The sequence below is a fragment of the Stomoxys calcitrans genome, chromosome 3 (assembly GCF_963082655.1).
Source record: "Stomoxys calcitrans chromosome 3, idStoCalc2.1, whole genome shotgun sequence".
NCBI lineage: Eukaryota > Metazoa > Arthropoda > Insecta > Diptera > Muscidae > Stomoxys > Stomoxys calcitrans.
The window spans coordinates 120,816,258-120,831,248 of NC_081554.1; the positions used below are offsets into that span (position 1 = coordinate 120,816,258).

At 37.8% G+C, this 14,991-nt stretch overlaps 2 protein-coding genes across 4 annotated transcripts in view; one reads left to right on the forward strand and one right to left on the reverse strand.

Moving 5' to 3' along the window:
- Window positions 1-3,229: 3,229 nt before the first annotated feature.
- Window positions 3,230-5,347, reverse strand: LOC106088746 (zinc finger CCCH-type with G patch domain-containing protein). 2 transcript variants are annotated; one of them, XM_013254415.2, is made up of 5 exons: window positions 5,258-5,347; window positions 4,957-5,184; window positions 4,422-4,896; window positions 4,229-4,356; window positions 3,230-4,152 (listed from the first exon to the last, which is right to left on the reverse strand). In XM_013254415.2, the coding sequence occupies exons 1-5, from the start codon at window positions 5,285-5,287 to the stop codon at window positions 3,568-3,570; spliced, it is 1,446 nt and encodes a 481-aa protein (XP_013109869.2). In that variant the 5' UTR covers window positions 5,288-5,347; the 3' UTR covers window positions 3,230-3,567. The 2 variants fall into 2 exon arrangements, with proteins under 2 accessions (XP_013109869.2, XP_013109868.2); XM_013254414.2 differs by having other exon boundaries at window positions 4,229-4,359.
- Window positions 5,348-10,281: 4,934 nt separating this feature from the next.
- Window positions 10,282-14,991, forward strand: part of LOC106088742 (uncharacterized) — a 35,248-nt gene continuing 30,538 nt past the window's right edge. For both annotated transcript variants that reach the window (XM_013254406.2, XM_013254407.2), the window contains exons 1-2: window positions 10,282-10,703; window positions 10,779-11,063. In XM_013254406.2, coding sequence (XP_013109860.2) covers window positions 10,443-10,703; window positions 10,779-11,063 — 546 coding nt within the window. In that variant the 5' untranslated portion in view covers window positions 10,282-10,442. The remainder of the gene's footprint in view (window positions 10,704-10,778; window positions 11,064-14,991) is intronic.

The window sequence follows — 14,991 nt, forward strand, 5'->3', positions numbered from 1 at the left end:
TCGTGCAGGGCAGTCTCCACCGACCTTCCCTTGAAATAGGCATGCTGTTTGTATATAAGCAGTTCGCTTGATGTCCTACTCTTCCATGGTTTTGAGTAGAAAGGACGTTAGGCTTATGGGTCTGTAGGCCTTTGGCGTCGCATAACTTGCCTTGCCGGACTTGGATATAAACACCACCCTTGTCTCGTGCCAGGCTTTCGGAGTATATGCAAGTGCTAGGCACGCTGTGAAAATTTTGGCCAGACGATTTGGTAATCGTCCACGCATCGTCTTACCGACATCACTTTGTTAATGAAGGAATAACGAAATAAGCATCATTGCACAGCAATAAGTTTCTCAATTAGCATGGCGAAACAATTAAAGGTGGTCTCATTTGTACAACAACCACAAATCACATGGTGCAATCCGCCATCAAGCTGATCGACGTTTTCCCAACACCCACAAAGACATTTGTGTGCGTGTGTGTATACATGTGCCTACATAAGCAGAGAATATGCGAGATTAAGATAATAACAAAGAGAATGCAAACAAAAATCTGAAATCTTAATACCGTCAAACACGGTCGGCTGTTAACAGCTGTTCGCGTGAGACCACTTTTTTAAATCCGCCTTGCTCAATTAGTTTCAAATCGAAGAGAGAAATAAGTTGTACTCAGCTGTTTGCTGTATATTACCTTGACATTATGTCATTAGTTTATGCCAACAAGCCAGCGACGATTGATGAACTTCGTACGAATATCGAACGCTAAATTGCAGCTGCATCGACCGATTTATGCCTGAAACCCGCCGAAAATAGGGTTCAGCGTCTGAACTTCTGCAAGCGCGCCGTTGTGGCCATGCAAAAGAAATCGAGTTCCATACATAATGGCATCGAACGTACTTTCACAGAAATAAAAAATTTCATCGATATCCACCACCATTTTTGTCATGGTTGAATTAAGAATGTTGGCACACTTGCCGTGTTGATGAAATTGTCCAACTCCAAAGTTGTATCCAAATTCCACTAGAACGTCAAATGCTTAGTTTTAATTTAAAATTTATACGTTTATAATCATAAATTTTTTGATCTTGTGGCTGCTACACATGATAATGCAAATAAATATTTGAGTGTCAATTGGTAAGTCCCCAGGAATTTGGCAGCCTAGTGGGAATTTGCGCCACCTTCACCACAGGGTAGTATCGTTGATGTCGTTGATGTTGGGGCCAACGTTCTTAATTCAACAATGTTAAATATAAAAAAACTTTTGTAGTAGCGTTCTTGATGAAAAACCAGATATATCTTTTTTAAGCCACAATTCCTACAGAAGTTTCACCGTAAGAAAATCTTCCATGGTTCCAAATTCAATACAATAGGTACAAAAATAAGATTTAGGCATAGGTTCTATCTATTAAAAGTAGTGGGTAGACCCGGTGGTGTAGGGTATTAGATAGTCGGCTGCATCCGACTTTTGCCTTTCATTACTGGTTTTTCCCTGAAAGTGAATGGAATTGAAGTTTAAAAAAGCTATTTCTGCAAAACCAACTTTGAGTTACGCCACTATTCAAGCACCTGAGTGAAATTGGCATATGGGTATAGCTTAGTGCCCTTGTTTGTAACACCCACCAAAAGGAAGAGAGCTAGACCATTTTACAACTATACTAAGGCATAATTTTCGCATCCGCAATCGACTTATTACGATCGAGTTTCGCATTTTTTGGATTATGACATCCGTTATCGCTTAATTCTATTCGAAACTTCGGACAGAAATGTGCGAGTTTTTGTCCGCAGCAATTTACCTATCGAAATAACAAATTTTTGTCTATTTTCAAGAAACTAGGCTACAAATAAGACATCGAAGTATTTATTGCATAAAATAAAAGAATAATTATAAAATATTTACATTTTTGGTTCCTTAAATTGGACAAAATTAACTTTGTGCTTATGTCAAATTCTGCAAAGTAAATTATCTGCAAACATGACCAAACCAAAAGTTGTATCATTAACCATTAAATTTAAGGCAGCAGAATATTTTTTCAAGGAAAAGGTTCTGCCTTTATCCAATTGTACTTTGGCTGTTGTTCTCCTTGTGCTTATGTCAAATTCTGCAAAGTAAATTATCTGCAAACATGACCAAACCAAAAGTTGTATCATTAACCATTAAATTTAAGGCAGCAGAATAATTTTTCAAGGAAAAGGTTCTGACTTTATCCAATTGTACTTTGGCTGTTGTTCTCCTTGTGCCTGCCGGAAAAAAACAAACATCAAACAATTTGTTGTTCTCCTCCCCCTCCGCCAGAAAAAACAAATATCAAACAATCACCGTTAGCTGTGCTAGAGGAGACGAAATCCACACACTTTTTTGTCCACTTTCACTTAAAACATCAATTTATAGTGTAAAAACAGTACCATATCGTTAAACAAAAAACAATTGCATATTGTTTAGAACAATTTGCTTTGTTTACCTTTGAGTTGGCAAAATAAGCTCGACGTATCGATTTTGCAAATGCAAATTTTGCTCATGAATTTCCACTAAGGAACAAGGACAAAATTCTTACATATCAATGAGTGTAGTCCGATTCAAGTTTAAGCTCGATGATAAGGGGCCTCTTTTTTATAGCCGAGTCCGAACGGCGTGCCGCAATGTGATACCACTTTGGAGAGAAGTTTTACATGGCAAAGTACCTCACAAATGTTGCCAGCATTAAGAGGGGAAAACCACGCTGAAAATTTTTCCTGATGGTCTCCCAGGATTTGAACCCAGGCATTCAGCGTCATAGGCGGACATGCTAACCTCTGCGCTACGGTGGTGACGAATCGATTTTCCTTCCCCGAAATCGATAACTCTTTGGCAAATTACGATCGTAAGCCATAATCCAACTTGTATTTACGGGTCGGAGTTAATCTTGGAACAACAACTCGCTAGATAGCGGATGCGAGAATTAGGCCCCTGATCGATTCACTTTCCGCTTCGATTTAAAAATGTTCGTCCATTTTAATTTGTGTACAATTTCCATCATTATCAAATTTGGTGCAGGCATTTTTTTAGCCAAGAGACTAAACCATTTTACAAAAAAAAAACTACTTTTTGCGCGACTATTTAAAAATTTTCAACGGTAACGTTGGTTACAATACATAATAGATTCAAAAATCTTGGCCATGTTTTAGGGAAACATTTGAAAAATATCAGATTCTTACTTATTCAATGTATTCAAAAAATGTGGTAAACCCATAAAAAAAAACTAAAGTAAAATAAAAAACTGGGAAATCGTTTAATTTTTAATATGAACATGCTTATTCTGGCGAATATTTAACACTAACAATTTCGTTTCGATTAAATGGAAATTTGTACGCATGAGTAGTTCGAAAATAAAGAGAGTTATAAATCAGATATATAGTTGTTGTTGTTGTAGCAGTGTTTTGTACACTGAGGCGGCATCACTTGCCGAATAAAGACTCAATCGGGCCAATCCGGCACGTACAACCGGCTGTCATGGGATTGATCAGATTTATAGTAGTAGATAGCAGGAAAGTTTCTATAAGATAATTATTTTACTGAGTCTATCTTTCTCGAAGATCATGGTATTCTTATTAAAATACAAAGGATTTGGTCTTTCGGGAAGATTGTTCATTAGAGAGATGATCTTGTTTTTCCTGTAAACAGCTTAATTCGTACGTTTTTTCGCGTAGCTTTTTCTTAAGTCTGCTGCAAATGTCGGCACCACCTTCAGCATTACGTTTTAACGATTTTCTAACTTCAGCTATTTCTCGTTCTTTGCGTCGAATATCGTCCGCTACCTTAACGCTTTCCACATTTAAGGACTTAGAGCTATGATTTTGAAAGCACTTTTTAAGAGGTCCGGACTGATGAATAGGCTTAGAGGTACTTAAAACATTTTCGTTGATAAAAGAGAATACATCAACTCGTGTTGTTTCGCGTTCGTAGGCTCTTGCACTTATTGCTTCCTGCTTTTTCTTATCCTTTTGCAATTTTTTTTCAGCGCTGAAAAGATTTTCGTCTCCATTGGCAGCTTCTCGCAAGCTCATGCAATAATCTAATGATTTTCCCATTGGTAGGATTTGTGCTGCTATAGGTGTTATAATACCACCTCCATTGGAACCTAACCCTGTACCATGTATGTACCCCATTTTAGCCATTAATTTGGAGCCAATGCCCTTAAAGGTAAATTAAAGGATGATAAACTTCTGTAGATAGCTACACACACATTGTATATTTCCGTGCGTAATTTACCCTTGTATATCTTTCCCAATCTCCGAGAGATTGACTAACGTCATAGGTGAATGTATTAAGATTGCAATTATCAACATTTATCGCTGGATAGCCTGTTTCACTTTCGGAATCGCTGGTAGAATCTCCATCTTCTGACAGATATAATAGCAAATATTCTATTACGATTTCGGCGACACAAAAGAATTATTCTCACCTTCAAATATTGGCAACAAATCCACAAATTTGAAGTCTTGCTCCCTATTCTTAGTAGAGCTGTTATCCAAACGAACCCGACACTCCTTTTCTACATAGTTTGCGCATAGAACACGTCCACGTTGCCACAAATTATCCCCGGTTTTCGCTAAAACTACGCAGTTTCTTGACAAGCGAGAAAAATCAGGAACGGTATACTCCCGCAGAGAACCAGCAGACACCATTTCACCGTGAGAAAAATGACAATTTTCACTGTCGAACCGACAACTACCATCCAAAAAGAAAGGACATGGTAACATTTCTTTATGCGTTGGATTCGTGAAAAGAACTCGGAATTTCACATCGATGTTGCCATCATCAGCGACAACAGCTTCATCTTCCATACTACAAATAAGGGCATTATGGTAAGTTATAGCTCCCCACGAGTGCATATATGGAGCACTACATTTTTCTCCGACCATTCGTTCGCATTTATCCTACAAGTATTCATATATATATTCGGTATTCCAATTTTTGTTATTAATAAAGCATATCACCTTAAGCCTCCGTAATTCATCTTTTTGATCAATTTCTTTTACTTCACTCATAAACCTGTGCATTTCATAGTCGTCTAGGTTAACTTCCTCGTCATCTTCATTCTGTTTCTCCTCATCTACGAACTGAGTAAGTGCTATTAACTCAATCAAATTGTCTTTAAGGGTACGTAATTCCTCGCGCTCCTTGGAATTTTCTGAAGCATGTATCGCTTTTTCAACGGAGAGCAACTACATAAACATGAATTGTTATTGCTGATGCTAAATTTATGGCATATTAACAATATAAAAGGCAAATAATTACCTGTGCCTGATACTGGTCCATATTTACCATTTAATTGGTTTACAACTTAATCCCTATGAAGCGATAGAAACATCAACGAAAACGGATGTTTACGCGTGGTAATCGGTATTAGAGTCAATAAATTCGGTAATACCCATGGTTGAATTATTTGTGGTTGTCTTATTTGTACAACATAAAAATCATATGGTTGTTGTTGTTGTAGCCACATTTGCATGCGGAGGAGGCGATCCTCGTTAATCTCTTATGGCTGTTCTTATGGTACTATGTTCGTTTTTAGCTAATTTGTTTTGTGACTACTTTTTTCGATAATAGATTTCGAAGCAAAAAAACTTGCTGATTTCATTCAACATGTAACATGTTCTTCCAGATGTCAATACTAGGGTTCCGTCAATCCAAGACTGTGCCGATGGCAGCAATGCCTCGCACTCGACTTCAAGGCTAATCTCAGGTATCCGATCGGAAACCACTTCCCTTCCTTCCAGGTTTCCTATGGTCGCAACAATTATACCGCGGTGGTATGAGCTGCTCCCATCCTCAATCCATTCTCCCATTGCCTTAAGTCTCATAGACGCAGTTGCTTCCTCACACTTAATCTGTATGTCAATGGGTCGGATATCTAGAATAGTCTCCAGTGCCCTAGTGGGTGTGGTCCTCATCGCTCCGCCTATGCCAAGACAACATGTTCTCTGAACCTGTTGTATGGTCCTTATGTTGCACTTTATCTCCATAGCAGTCCACCAAACTTCTGAGGCGTAAGTAAGTATTGGTCTAATCACGATCCTGTTCCATTTCGAGCCTACGGCGCGTCTAAATAGTGCCCAAGAGCTGTGAGCCTTTTCAGTACGCTCCTGAATGTGTCATCTCCAATAATTTTCCTGTCCAAGATCACACCTAAGTATTTGGCCTTGTCAGATATCGAAATCGTCTTATTGAGAAAACGTGGTGCGTTAAATTGGCCCAACTACGTCTTCCTCGTGAACAGGCATATTTCAGTCTTCTCTGGGTTAACATTAGACCTCTGGGTCCGGCCCAGTCATATGTCATATGGAAGACCCTTTCGGCCCTTCTGCATAGCTCGTTCGGATTCTTGCCCCTTAGAAGTATTATAACGTCATCTGCGTAGCAAAAGGGTTTTAATCCCTCCTAAGACAGCATCCGTAATAGGTCATTTATGGTGGTCACCCATAGGAGTGGCTATAAAATGCCCCCCTGTGCCACCTTCTCCCTTATATTTATGCCATGGGACACACAATTTATCCACCGGTTCCTTAGCATATGGTTTATCCAGTCTCTAAGGACCGGGTCCACCCGGTACTGGTGTAAGGATTGGATCAATGTGTCGGTCCGCACATTGTTAAAAGCTCCCTCGATGTCAATGCATACCGACAGTGTGTACGTATTCGCATCGAAGGATTTTTCTATTTTATTCACAACCTCGTGCAGGGCAGTCTCCACACCTTCCCTTGACATAGGCATGCTGTTTGTATTTGCGCAGATCGCTGGATGTCACATAATACGTTTGGTTTTGAATAGAAAGGACGTTAGGTGTATGGGTCTGTAGGCCTTTGGTGTCGCATAACTTGCCTTGCCGGACTTGGTTATAAATACCACCCTTGCCTTTTGGAGTATATGCAAGTCCTTGGTACGCTGTGAAAATTTTGGCCAGACGAGGCGCCAGATAGTCAGCCTCTTTCTGTAGTAACGCCGGAAATATTCCATCAGGTCTGGGTGACTTAAATGGTTTGAAGCTCCTCAAGGATTTCTTCACCATAAATTCCGTTATTATAAACCTTCGATCAACGTCATTATTCCAAGATTCCAGTGACTCGACTACGTGAGTCCCTTCGTATCCTGTGGAAAATGGGTTTTCATCAAAGGCTCAATATGTCCTCCGTTGTCTCTGCTCTGCTCTCACTCACATGTCGTCTACTAAAGTTTCAGTTTGGACATGGGTTTTTGAGAGACTTTTTTATCTTGGCAGCGTCATTAACGCTATCGACCTGTTCGCAGAAAAGCTTGTGTAATACACATCCCAATAAACTCCTTTCCCGAAGAGGACAACTATCTTCGAAGGACCCCACCAGTGCAGTCGTAATCCTGTTGAAATTTTCGTCAATCTCTTGTATGCTTGGACAATCTAAATTATCTTGCCCAAGTCTTCTTCTGAGTAGCCTTTCGAATTTTGTCCAGTTGGTTTTCAACTTATTCCGGAAGCTTATCGGATTCGGCGCTGGCCGTGCTATTCTAAACCTAATGTAGCGATGGTCAAAGGAAGAGTGTTCCATATAGACCCTCCAATCCTGAAACTCATCGTTTAGGTTTAGGCTTGGAGGGTCTCCATGGATCAATAACAACACACAACAGAGATAGCAGCATTGAAACAGGGTTGATAGGTGCCCATTTCGTGAGCAATTATTTACCTTTGTAATTAATTGAAGCGAAATTTGTGTTGGCGCAGCGACATGTCGCTGATATTTTGCTTATAGAACTTAAACCCCGTTTACACTGCTCATTAAATTCGGATTTATGGTTCCCGTCAGCTCATTTTATAAAGGGAAAACAGATGATCCAGCCATTTAATCCCGTTTGCCCTTTATAAAATCAGCTGACGGATTTAATGAGCAGAGTAAACGGGGTTTATTACCACTTCGACAGAATGTGTTCGAATTTTCTTCGTCAGCATTTATAATTCGTTTTGACAGTTTTTCGGGTGAAAAATCGAAGTCGGTACCACTCATGGTACAATTAAGAGGTAGTGTCACTAGCACAACAACAAAAGAAACTATTCCAAAGAAACTACCTTGATTGGCAAATGGTTTTAGAAGTAAACTTTGTTTAACAATTTATCTTCTTCATATGTGATTTATTTTTGTATTTTCATCATTATAAGACTGTTCTGTGGTTTATGTGTCGGAATGTTGGATCAAATAGAACATCCCTCGAGATTTTAGAAAAAATCACAGCTATGAAAAAAATTGTACTCAGCTGTTCGCATGACCTCACCCTATAAGTACATCCTGGTTGTTACTCAAGAAAATTATTTCCTACCTAAATTTAGGAAATATCCTAACGAACCCACCCTTAAGAAATATCCTAACAAACCCGATCTATTCTGCTTTCGGAATAGCCGCTGAAATTTGTAATTGTTCCGCGAGCGGATTTTGACAGCAATAAAATGTTTTAATTTCCATTCCAAAACATGTTTTTTTAGCTGCACTTATTGTTTTCTCTTTTTTACATATTTTTTCTCAAATAAATAAAGAAAAACGAGCCATTGAAACCTATAAAACAAACAAATATAATGCCGGCAATAGTTTCAAGTGTTGCCACTATAATAGTTTTTTGCCATTTTTCCTCAAAGTTCTACTTTTTCACCTATTTTCAGCCAACATTTCGCCGACGTTTTTTTTATATGGAGTTTGACAGCATTCCGTTTGAAAAGCTGAATATAATGCTCAGCTTAACCTACCAAATTTTCTGCAAGCCAAAAATGCGGCATATGTATTTATTTATACCCAGCACTAAAGAGTTGGTAATTTTATTATTCCATTTGCACCACATCAAATTATACATTTTCAACCTTAAAAAGTATACATTCTAGATCGTTGTATTAATAAGTTACATGTACGTTTTAGGAATTTTTTCTCTATGTTGAAATAACTCTACAGCCTATAGTTCAAAGATGACCTGTATCTTGATATGGCCCCTTTTATACCGATCTCCCGATAAGAATTCTTGAATGTATAAAAATCGTATTTCACCCCGATTAAGAATGAGATGAGAGAATAAATTCGCAAACCAGTGAGTTGCATGGACCCTTCAACATGGACCAGATTTTATTTTGGTGCCATATAGTCGTATTTTCCGGATCAAGGCATTTAACGCACAAACCCCAAATTTCTTATCCATAATTTACGAAATTTGGAAGTGATCTCTCGACGCATGGCATAATTATCAGGTAGTGTACCGTAAACAGCTCAGTACAATTTTTTCTCGCTAGGTGAACTATCTATCAACGAGTTTTGGTTGTGTGTGTGAGTATTATTGTTAAGAACGATAACACACACAAACAAAGAAAAATGGCGCCAACAAGATAAATACACAAAATCATAGTTGCACTAATAACTGATTTTGTCAGATTTTTGTTTCGATTCTCTTTGTTGTTATATTCTTTCTCGCATATTCTCTGCTCATGTACGCACACAAATTTCTTTTTGTGTGTTGGCAAAACGTCGATCAGCTTGATGGCAAGATGGCGGATTGCACCATATGATTTATGGTTGTTATATAAATGAGACCACCTTTAATTGTTTCGTCATGCTGATGAGAATAAAATGATTGATGTCCGTATTTTACATTTTGAGCAATACTAACGAGGGCTCGTATCAGTAATAGTCAATATAAAACCTTTATCGTTTCAGAAATCAAAACTCTTTCTCTGAGATTTGAAACAATGAGACCCCTTGTAAAAGTAGAAGGCCTCTCGACGTCCATGGTTTTATTCTGCAGTATAAACGAATACACAGATTTTTAGTAACTGACTTGGTATTTATATGTTGGCAAAACCTAACACAATATGAGGTCAGCCTTCCAACCTACCAAAGGAATAAAAACCCACCAATTTTGGTAGGAACCCACCAAAAACGGCAAAGGATGAGAGTGCTATCCACGATTAGGTAAGCGGATTATCTTATCGCCGTTTATTAAAAAGATATGGTGTCATCATTCAATTTGAATGGCAAAACCAAAAGAGGAAACCAAAAGTACAGAGCATTTAGCGGGAAGAAGAGTTTATTTATACATAAGCAAGCGAATCCGTTAGACTGGTAAATGAAACAAACCAAAAGTTTAAAATTGTTTTATTTTGCGTTTTGCTTTTCTAGTATTTATTTCCAGAGTTGGATTTTTCAACGCAACGCTCAAAAACAAAGCTCAACGTGCTCATTGTGTTTTGGCCTTTAGGATGTTGTGATTGTAGTAACCGATTACCAACTAATTGAAATTTTTTTCCGTCGGCACTAGACGACAGATGATCAATTTGGTTTTTGATAAGCAAATTGAACGAAGTTTTTCTTCTATAATAATTCTCTATACAAAATATTTACTATTGCGCATTTGCTTATTGCGCTTTATTTCCGTGTTTAAAAAATTATAGAATAGAAGAAGACTTCGAAGTTCTTCTGGAATGGGAAACTCAACATCAGAGTGCAGCAATGAAGGAGGAGGAGAAGCACCTGATGGTCCCAGTAACAATAACAAAGGCAGTGGTCATTCTTCGGCCTCTAGTATACTCAAGGTCGAAAGCACAATGAGCCGTTCGGCATCAGGAGCAGATGTGACGGAAAAATATTTAACACAGTTGGTACCGATTGAAAAATTATCCGAAATCCTGAAGGAGAAATCTTTAAAAGAAGGAGTGAATGGAATAGCAGCAAATATTTTTGTGGTAAACATTTTGTCTGAAACCACCAGTTTTTATTTGTTTACCTTTCTAACACAAAACCATTTTACTGTAACGCAGTCGCAAGTATTTCCCCAATACGTTGATCTCGGGCAGCGTCTATTTCAGCTGATGCACACGCTTTCCAGGGCAACAACGAGTTACTTGGGGACGGTAGCTTTTCGACAACAATGTGAACGATTTTTAGGTATAATGGATGATGGAAAAATATTGGAATGCTACATAAGGATGTACGCACAAAAAGATAATCCTGATTTCGTGGATAGGGAAGGAGTAACACGTTTGCTCCACATATGCTACACAATTGCCATGCAACATTCTGGAAACCCAATATTGTGCCCATCGGTAAGTATTAACATTTGTTATTTGCTCGAAACATCAAAATTTAAAATTCCTTTAAACTGTTAAAGAGTGTTAACTTCATCTGAGCCTTGTTGTTTTTGTTGTAGCTGTGTGTTGAACACTGAGCCAATGTTAATTTTTTTAATTTGATATGAGTTTTCACTTATATTGGGTACTAAGTTCGCTTTTCGCAAAATTTTTCGTAGGTACTTTTTTAAAAACTTACATATTTTGTTCAGTAGGACATTCACCAATAATTTATAAAATAATTTTAATAAAATTATTATGTTATCATGGACTTTTTGTAGTGCTTCAAAAAAGTAATCACGAAAAACATGTTTTTCAAATGTGAAAAACGAACGAAGTACAATCCTTTAGGTGGCTTTTCTCTTCATTTTTATTCAGTTAATGCAATGTCTACACCGACTCATTTTGCTTATGTCTTTTTGAAACATCTCAACCGTTCGCACTAGTTGAGATGTTTTGAAAATTGCATTTGGTATGATACACTATAGTTAAAACCCATTCTTTCTGGCTGTACCTGTAAAATTTTGTTGATTTTATATAAATATATTTTTTTTTTGTGGAAAAAATTCGATTTTATTTTCTGACATTATTCGGGGCTGTGTTTATTTAGCACAATTTCTGCATATATTTTGGCTCGCATTCTTGAATGACCTTTTTTTTTGACAAACGAGACAAACGTCAGAGCATTATAAAGCGAAACGAGTTGTGCATAGTAAAATTTATGTCGGAGATGAAAACATGCAATTTCAAAGACATCAACTCGAGTGAACGGTTGAGATGTTTTTCAAAATACAGCATAAAAATCGATTTTTTTCCAAAAAAAAAATGTATTGTATAAACAAAATTTTACAGATAAAGCAAGAAAAACTTATTCGTAACAATAGGGCATCATAAAACAAACATGGATTTCGAAGCCTGGGAAGCACAACAACTGCTTTGCATGCCATCACCGCACACATTTGCCGTAGCTTAAATCAGCCCAGGCCATGTTATAGGACGGTCCTCGTGGCACTGGACCTATCGAAAGCATTCGACACGGTCAGCCATGCCAAACTATTTGAGGACATCGCTAACACGTTCCTCCAGCCAGGCCTAAAACGCTGGATCGCGAAAAACACCATAGAGTGAAACAGGGAGTTCCCCCAGATGAAGTGATATATCCGGCACTGTTTAACCACTACCTATCCCCCATTCCACCCCCTCCAGACGGCATAGAGATCGTATCATATGCGGACGTTTGTACGATCATGTCATCAGACCCCCCACCCATTGTTGACATGAGCGATAGGTTGAAGGTCTTCCCCAACGAACTTGCCTCAAGAAATCTGAAGATATCTGCCACCAAATCTTCAGCCACATTGTTCACTACAAATACGCGTGAGGTGCCGGGCTGACTGTGATGGTCGAAGGAGAAATGATTCCGACCATCAAGTGTCCCAAAATACTTGACGTCACATTTGACAGCTTTTACACATTCTCCCCACATGCCACAGCAATTTGCGATAAAGTCAAAAGTAGAAACAAGGTCTTCAAGTCACTTGCCGGCCACACTTGTGCAGACAAAGACGTACAAAGCAATTGGCCGGTTTGTGATAAGTTATGCAGCGCCAGTGTGGTCTCGTCAGCTCTGTGACACGCAGTGGAATAATATTCAGAGCTGTCAGATTGCTGCCCTCCGAACTACGAGGGGCTGTCTCCTCAGTTCTCATGTGGACCATCTCCATCAGAAGACAAAGATCCTACCAGTGCGAAGACATAAAAAATATTGCGAGGTTTAGAAAATCAATTAATTCAAACCTGGTATTGAGTCATGCAGGTTTTGACTCTAATAAACCGTTCTATATAAATGAGAACCTGACAAACCATAATTACAAAATTTTTCAAAATGCACTGAAGCTTAAGCGACAAAAACATCTGGAGTCTGTTTTTTCGCTTCGTGGCCTTGTTTATGTAAGGCGGCCTGGATCTGATTCCCCTACGCTTGTTGAAAACATAGAGCAACTTACCAATCTCTTTCGTGAAACACCTGAAAGACCAGTTGCTCATATTGAGTCCTGAAATATTTTGGTGTCATATTAAATTTAATATAATAATTTTAATTGTATGTTACTATATATTCGCTTTACTATGCCTTTTTCTATGTTATCATATATATGTTTTGCCTCTATTTAAATCGAATTTCCTTAATACAGCTCAGCACTTAAGTCAACTATACATACTGTTAGCATTGCTTATGCGTATTACATATGACAAGTGACACTTCTTGCGGTTCCAGAGATAATCTCAAATTGATGCTGAAGATTTTTAAGAACCAAATGCCTGGGCTTACAATTGTTCATATAAATGCACAAAGTTTGAACAATAAAATGGATGAATTTCGAGATACTTTTGTGAATTCTGCTATAGATGCCATATGTGTATCTGAAACTTGGTTTCGCCCGGATATATGCGATAATATATATACCTTACCAGGATATAACATATTTAGAGCCGATAGGCAAAGTCATGGTGGCGGTGTTGCTATATTTTTGAAATCTGGACTACATGCGACTGTTAAATGTATGTCATCACAAGGTGACAGCATTGAATACCTATTTCTAGAAATAAACTGTTATTCAAATGAGAAGATGCTGATTGGCTGTGTTTACAGGCCCCACAACAATATACCATATGACATGCTCCTATCTTGTATCGAAACAATCTCGTTTTCTTACAACAATATAGCTATAGCTGGTGACTTTAATAGCAATATATTGTCTGAATCTCATTTTTCCAGTTCGATGGAGCTGTTGGGCTTAGTACCAACTAACACTTCTGTGCCCACCCATTTTACGAGTCATTCATCCAGCCTTCTGGATATATTTTTTGTTAACAATGTTGCAAATGTTTTGTTTTATGACCAACTTGCTGCACCTGGTTTTTCTAAACATGACCTACTGTTTCTAACATATAACTACGTCATGACCTATCAAGACAACAGAATTACCTATCGCGATTTTAAGAAAATAAACTACAATTTACTGAATCACCTTACTGATGAAGTACCGTGGGACTCAATTTATCATTTTGACTCTGCGGATGAACAAACATCATTTGTTCAAAATCATATCTGTTCAATATACAATCGATGTGTTCCAGAGAAAACAATAACAATTAAATATTCACAACCACCTTGGTTTAACCAGCGAATAAAAACTTTGATTGATGAAAGAAACTTTTCATATAGACGTTGGAAACGTTTTAGAACCTCACAACTACATGAACATTTTAAAAATGCTAGAAGAGCTGTTGGAAAGTGTATAACTGAGGCAAAGACATTGTATTTTCATAATAAATTTCAGAATGCTGTTAATAGTCGCTCTAAATGGAATGAGATACGAAAAATTGGCGTTGGAGAAAAACGCAATACTCAGCTGGAACCCAACATGAACAGAAATGAACTAAATGAGAATTTTGTTTCAATAAACACTGTCTATCCTACTGAAAATATATATGAAAATATGTGCATGGTAGCTGTTGAAAATCCTTTTTCCTTTCGCTGTGTAAATGAAACTGAGGTTCTACACAGCATTCTGTCCATTAAATCTAATGCGATCGGAACTGATGAAATAAATCCACGATTTATTAAAATAATTGTGCCAAAGATTCTGCCATATTTAACATATATATTTAACACTGTTCTAACTAAATCCACTTTTCCGCTTGAATGGAAACATGCAAAAATTGTACCTATTCGCAAATCAAAAAATGAGTACCGTCCCATCGCCATTTTACCATACCTGTCTAAAGCACTGGAACGCATAATGGCTAACCAAATTGAGCATTTTCTGAAATCTGAAAATTTGTTATCTAACTGGCAATCTGGATTTAGAAAGAAAAGAAGTTGTACCACTGTTCTGATTGA

Coding starts and splice junctions, on each gene's coding strand:
- LOC106088746 (XM_013254414.2), bottom strand. CDS start 5,287: ATGGTAAATATGGACCAGTATCAGGCACAG. Junction 5,185..5,257: donor TGGACCAGTATCAGGCACAG/GTAATTATTTGC, acceptor ATGTTTATGTAG/TTGCTCTCCGTTGAAAAAGC. Junction 4,153..4,228: donor ATTGGGAAAGATATACAAGG/GTAAATTACGCA, acceptor TTTACCTTTAAG/GGCATTGGCTCCAAATTAAT.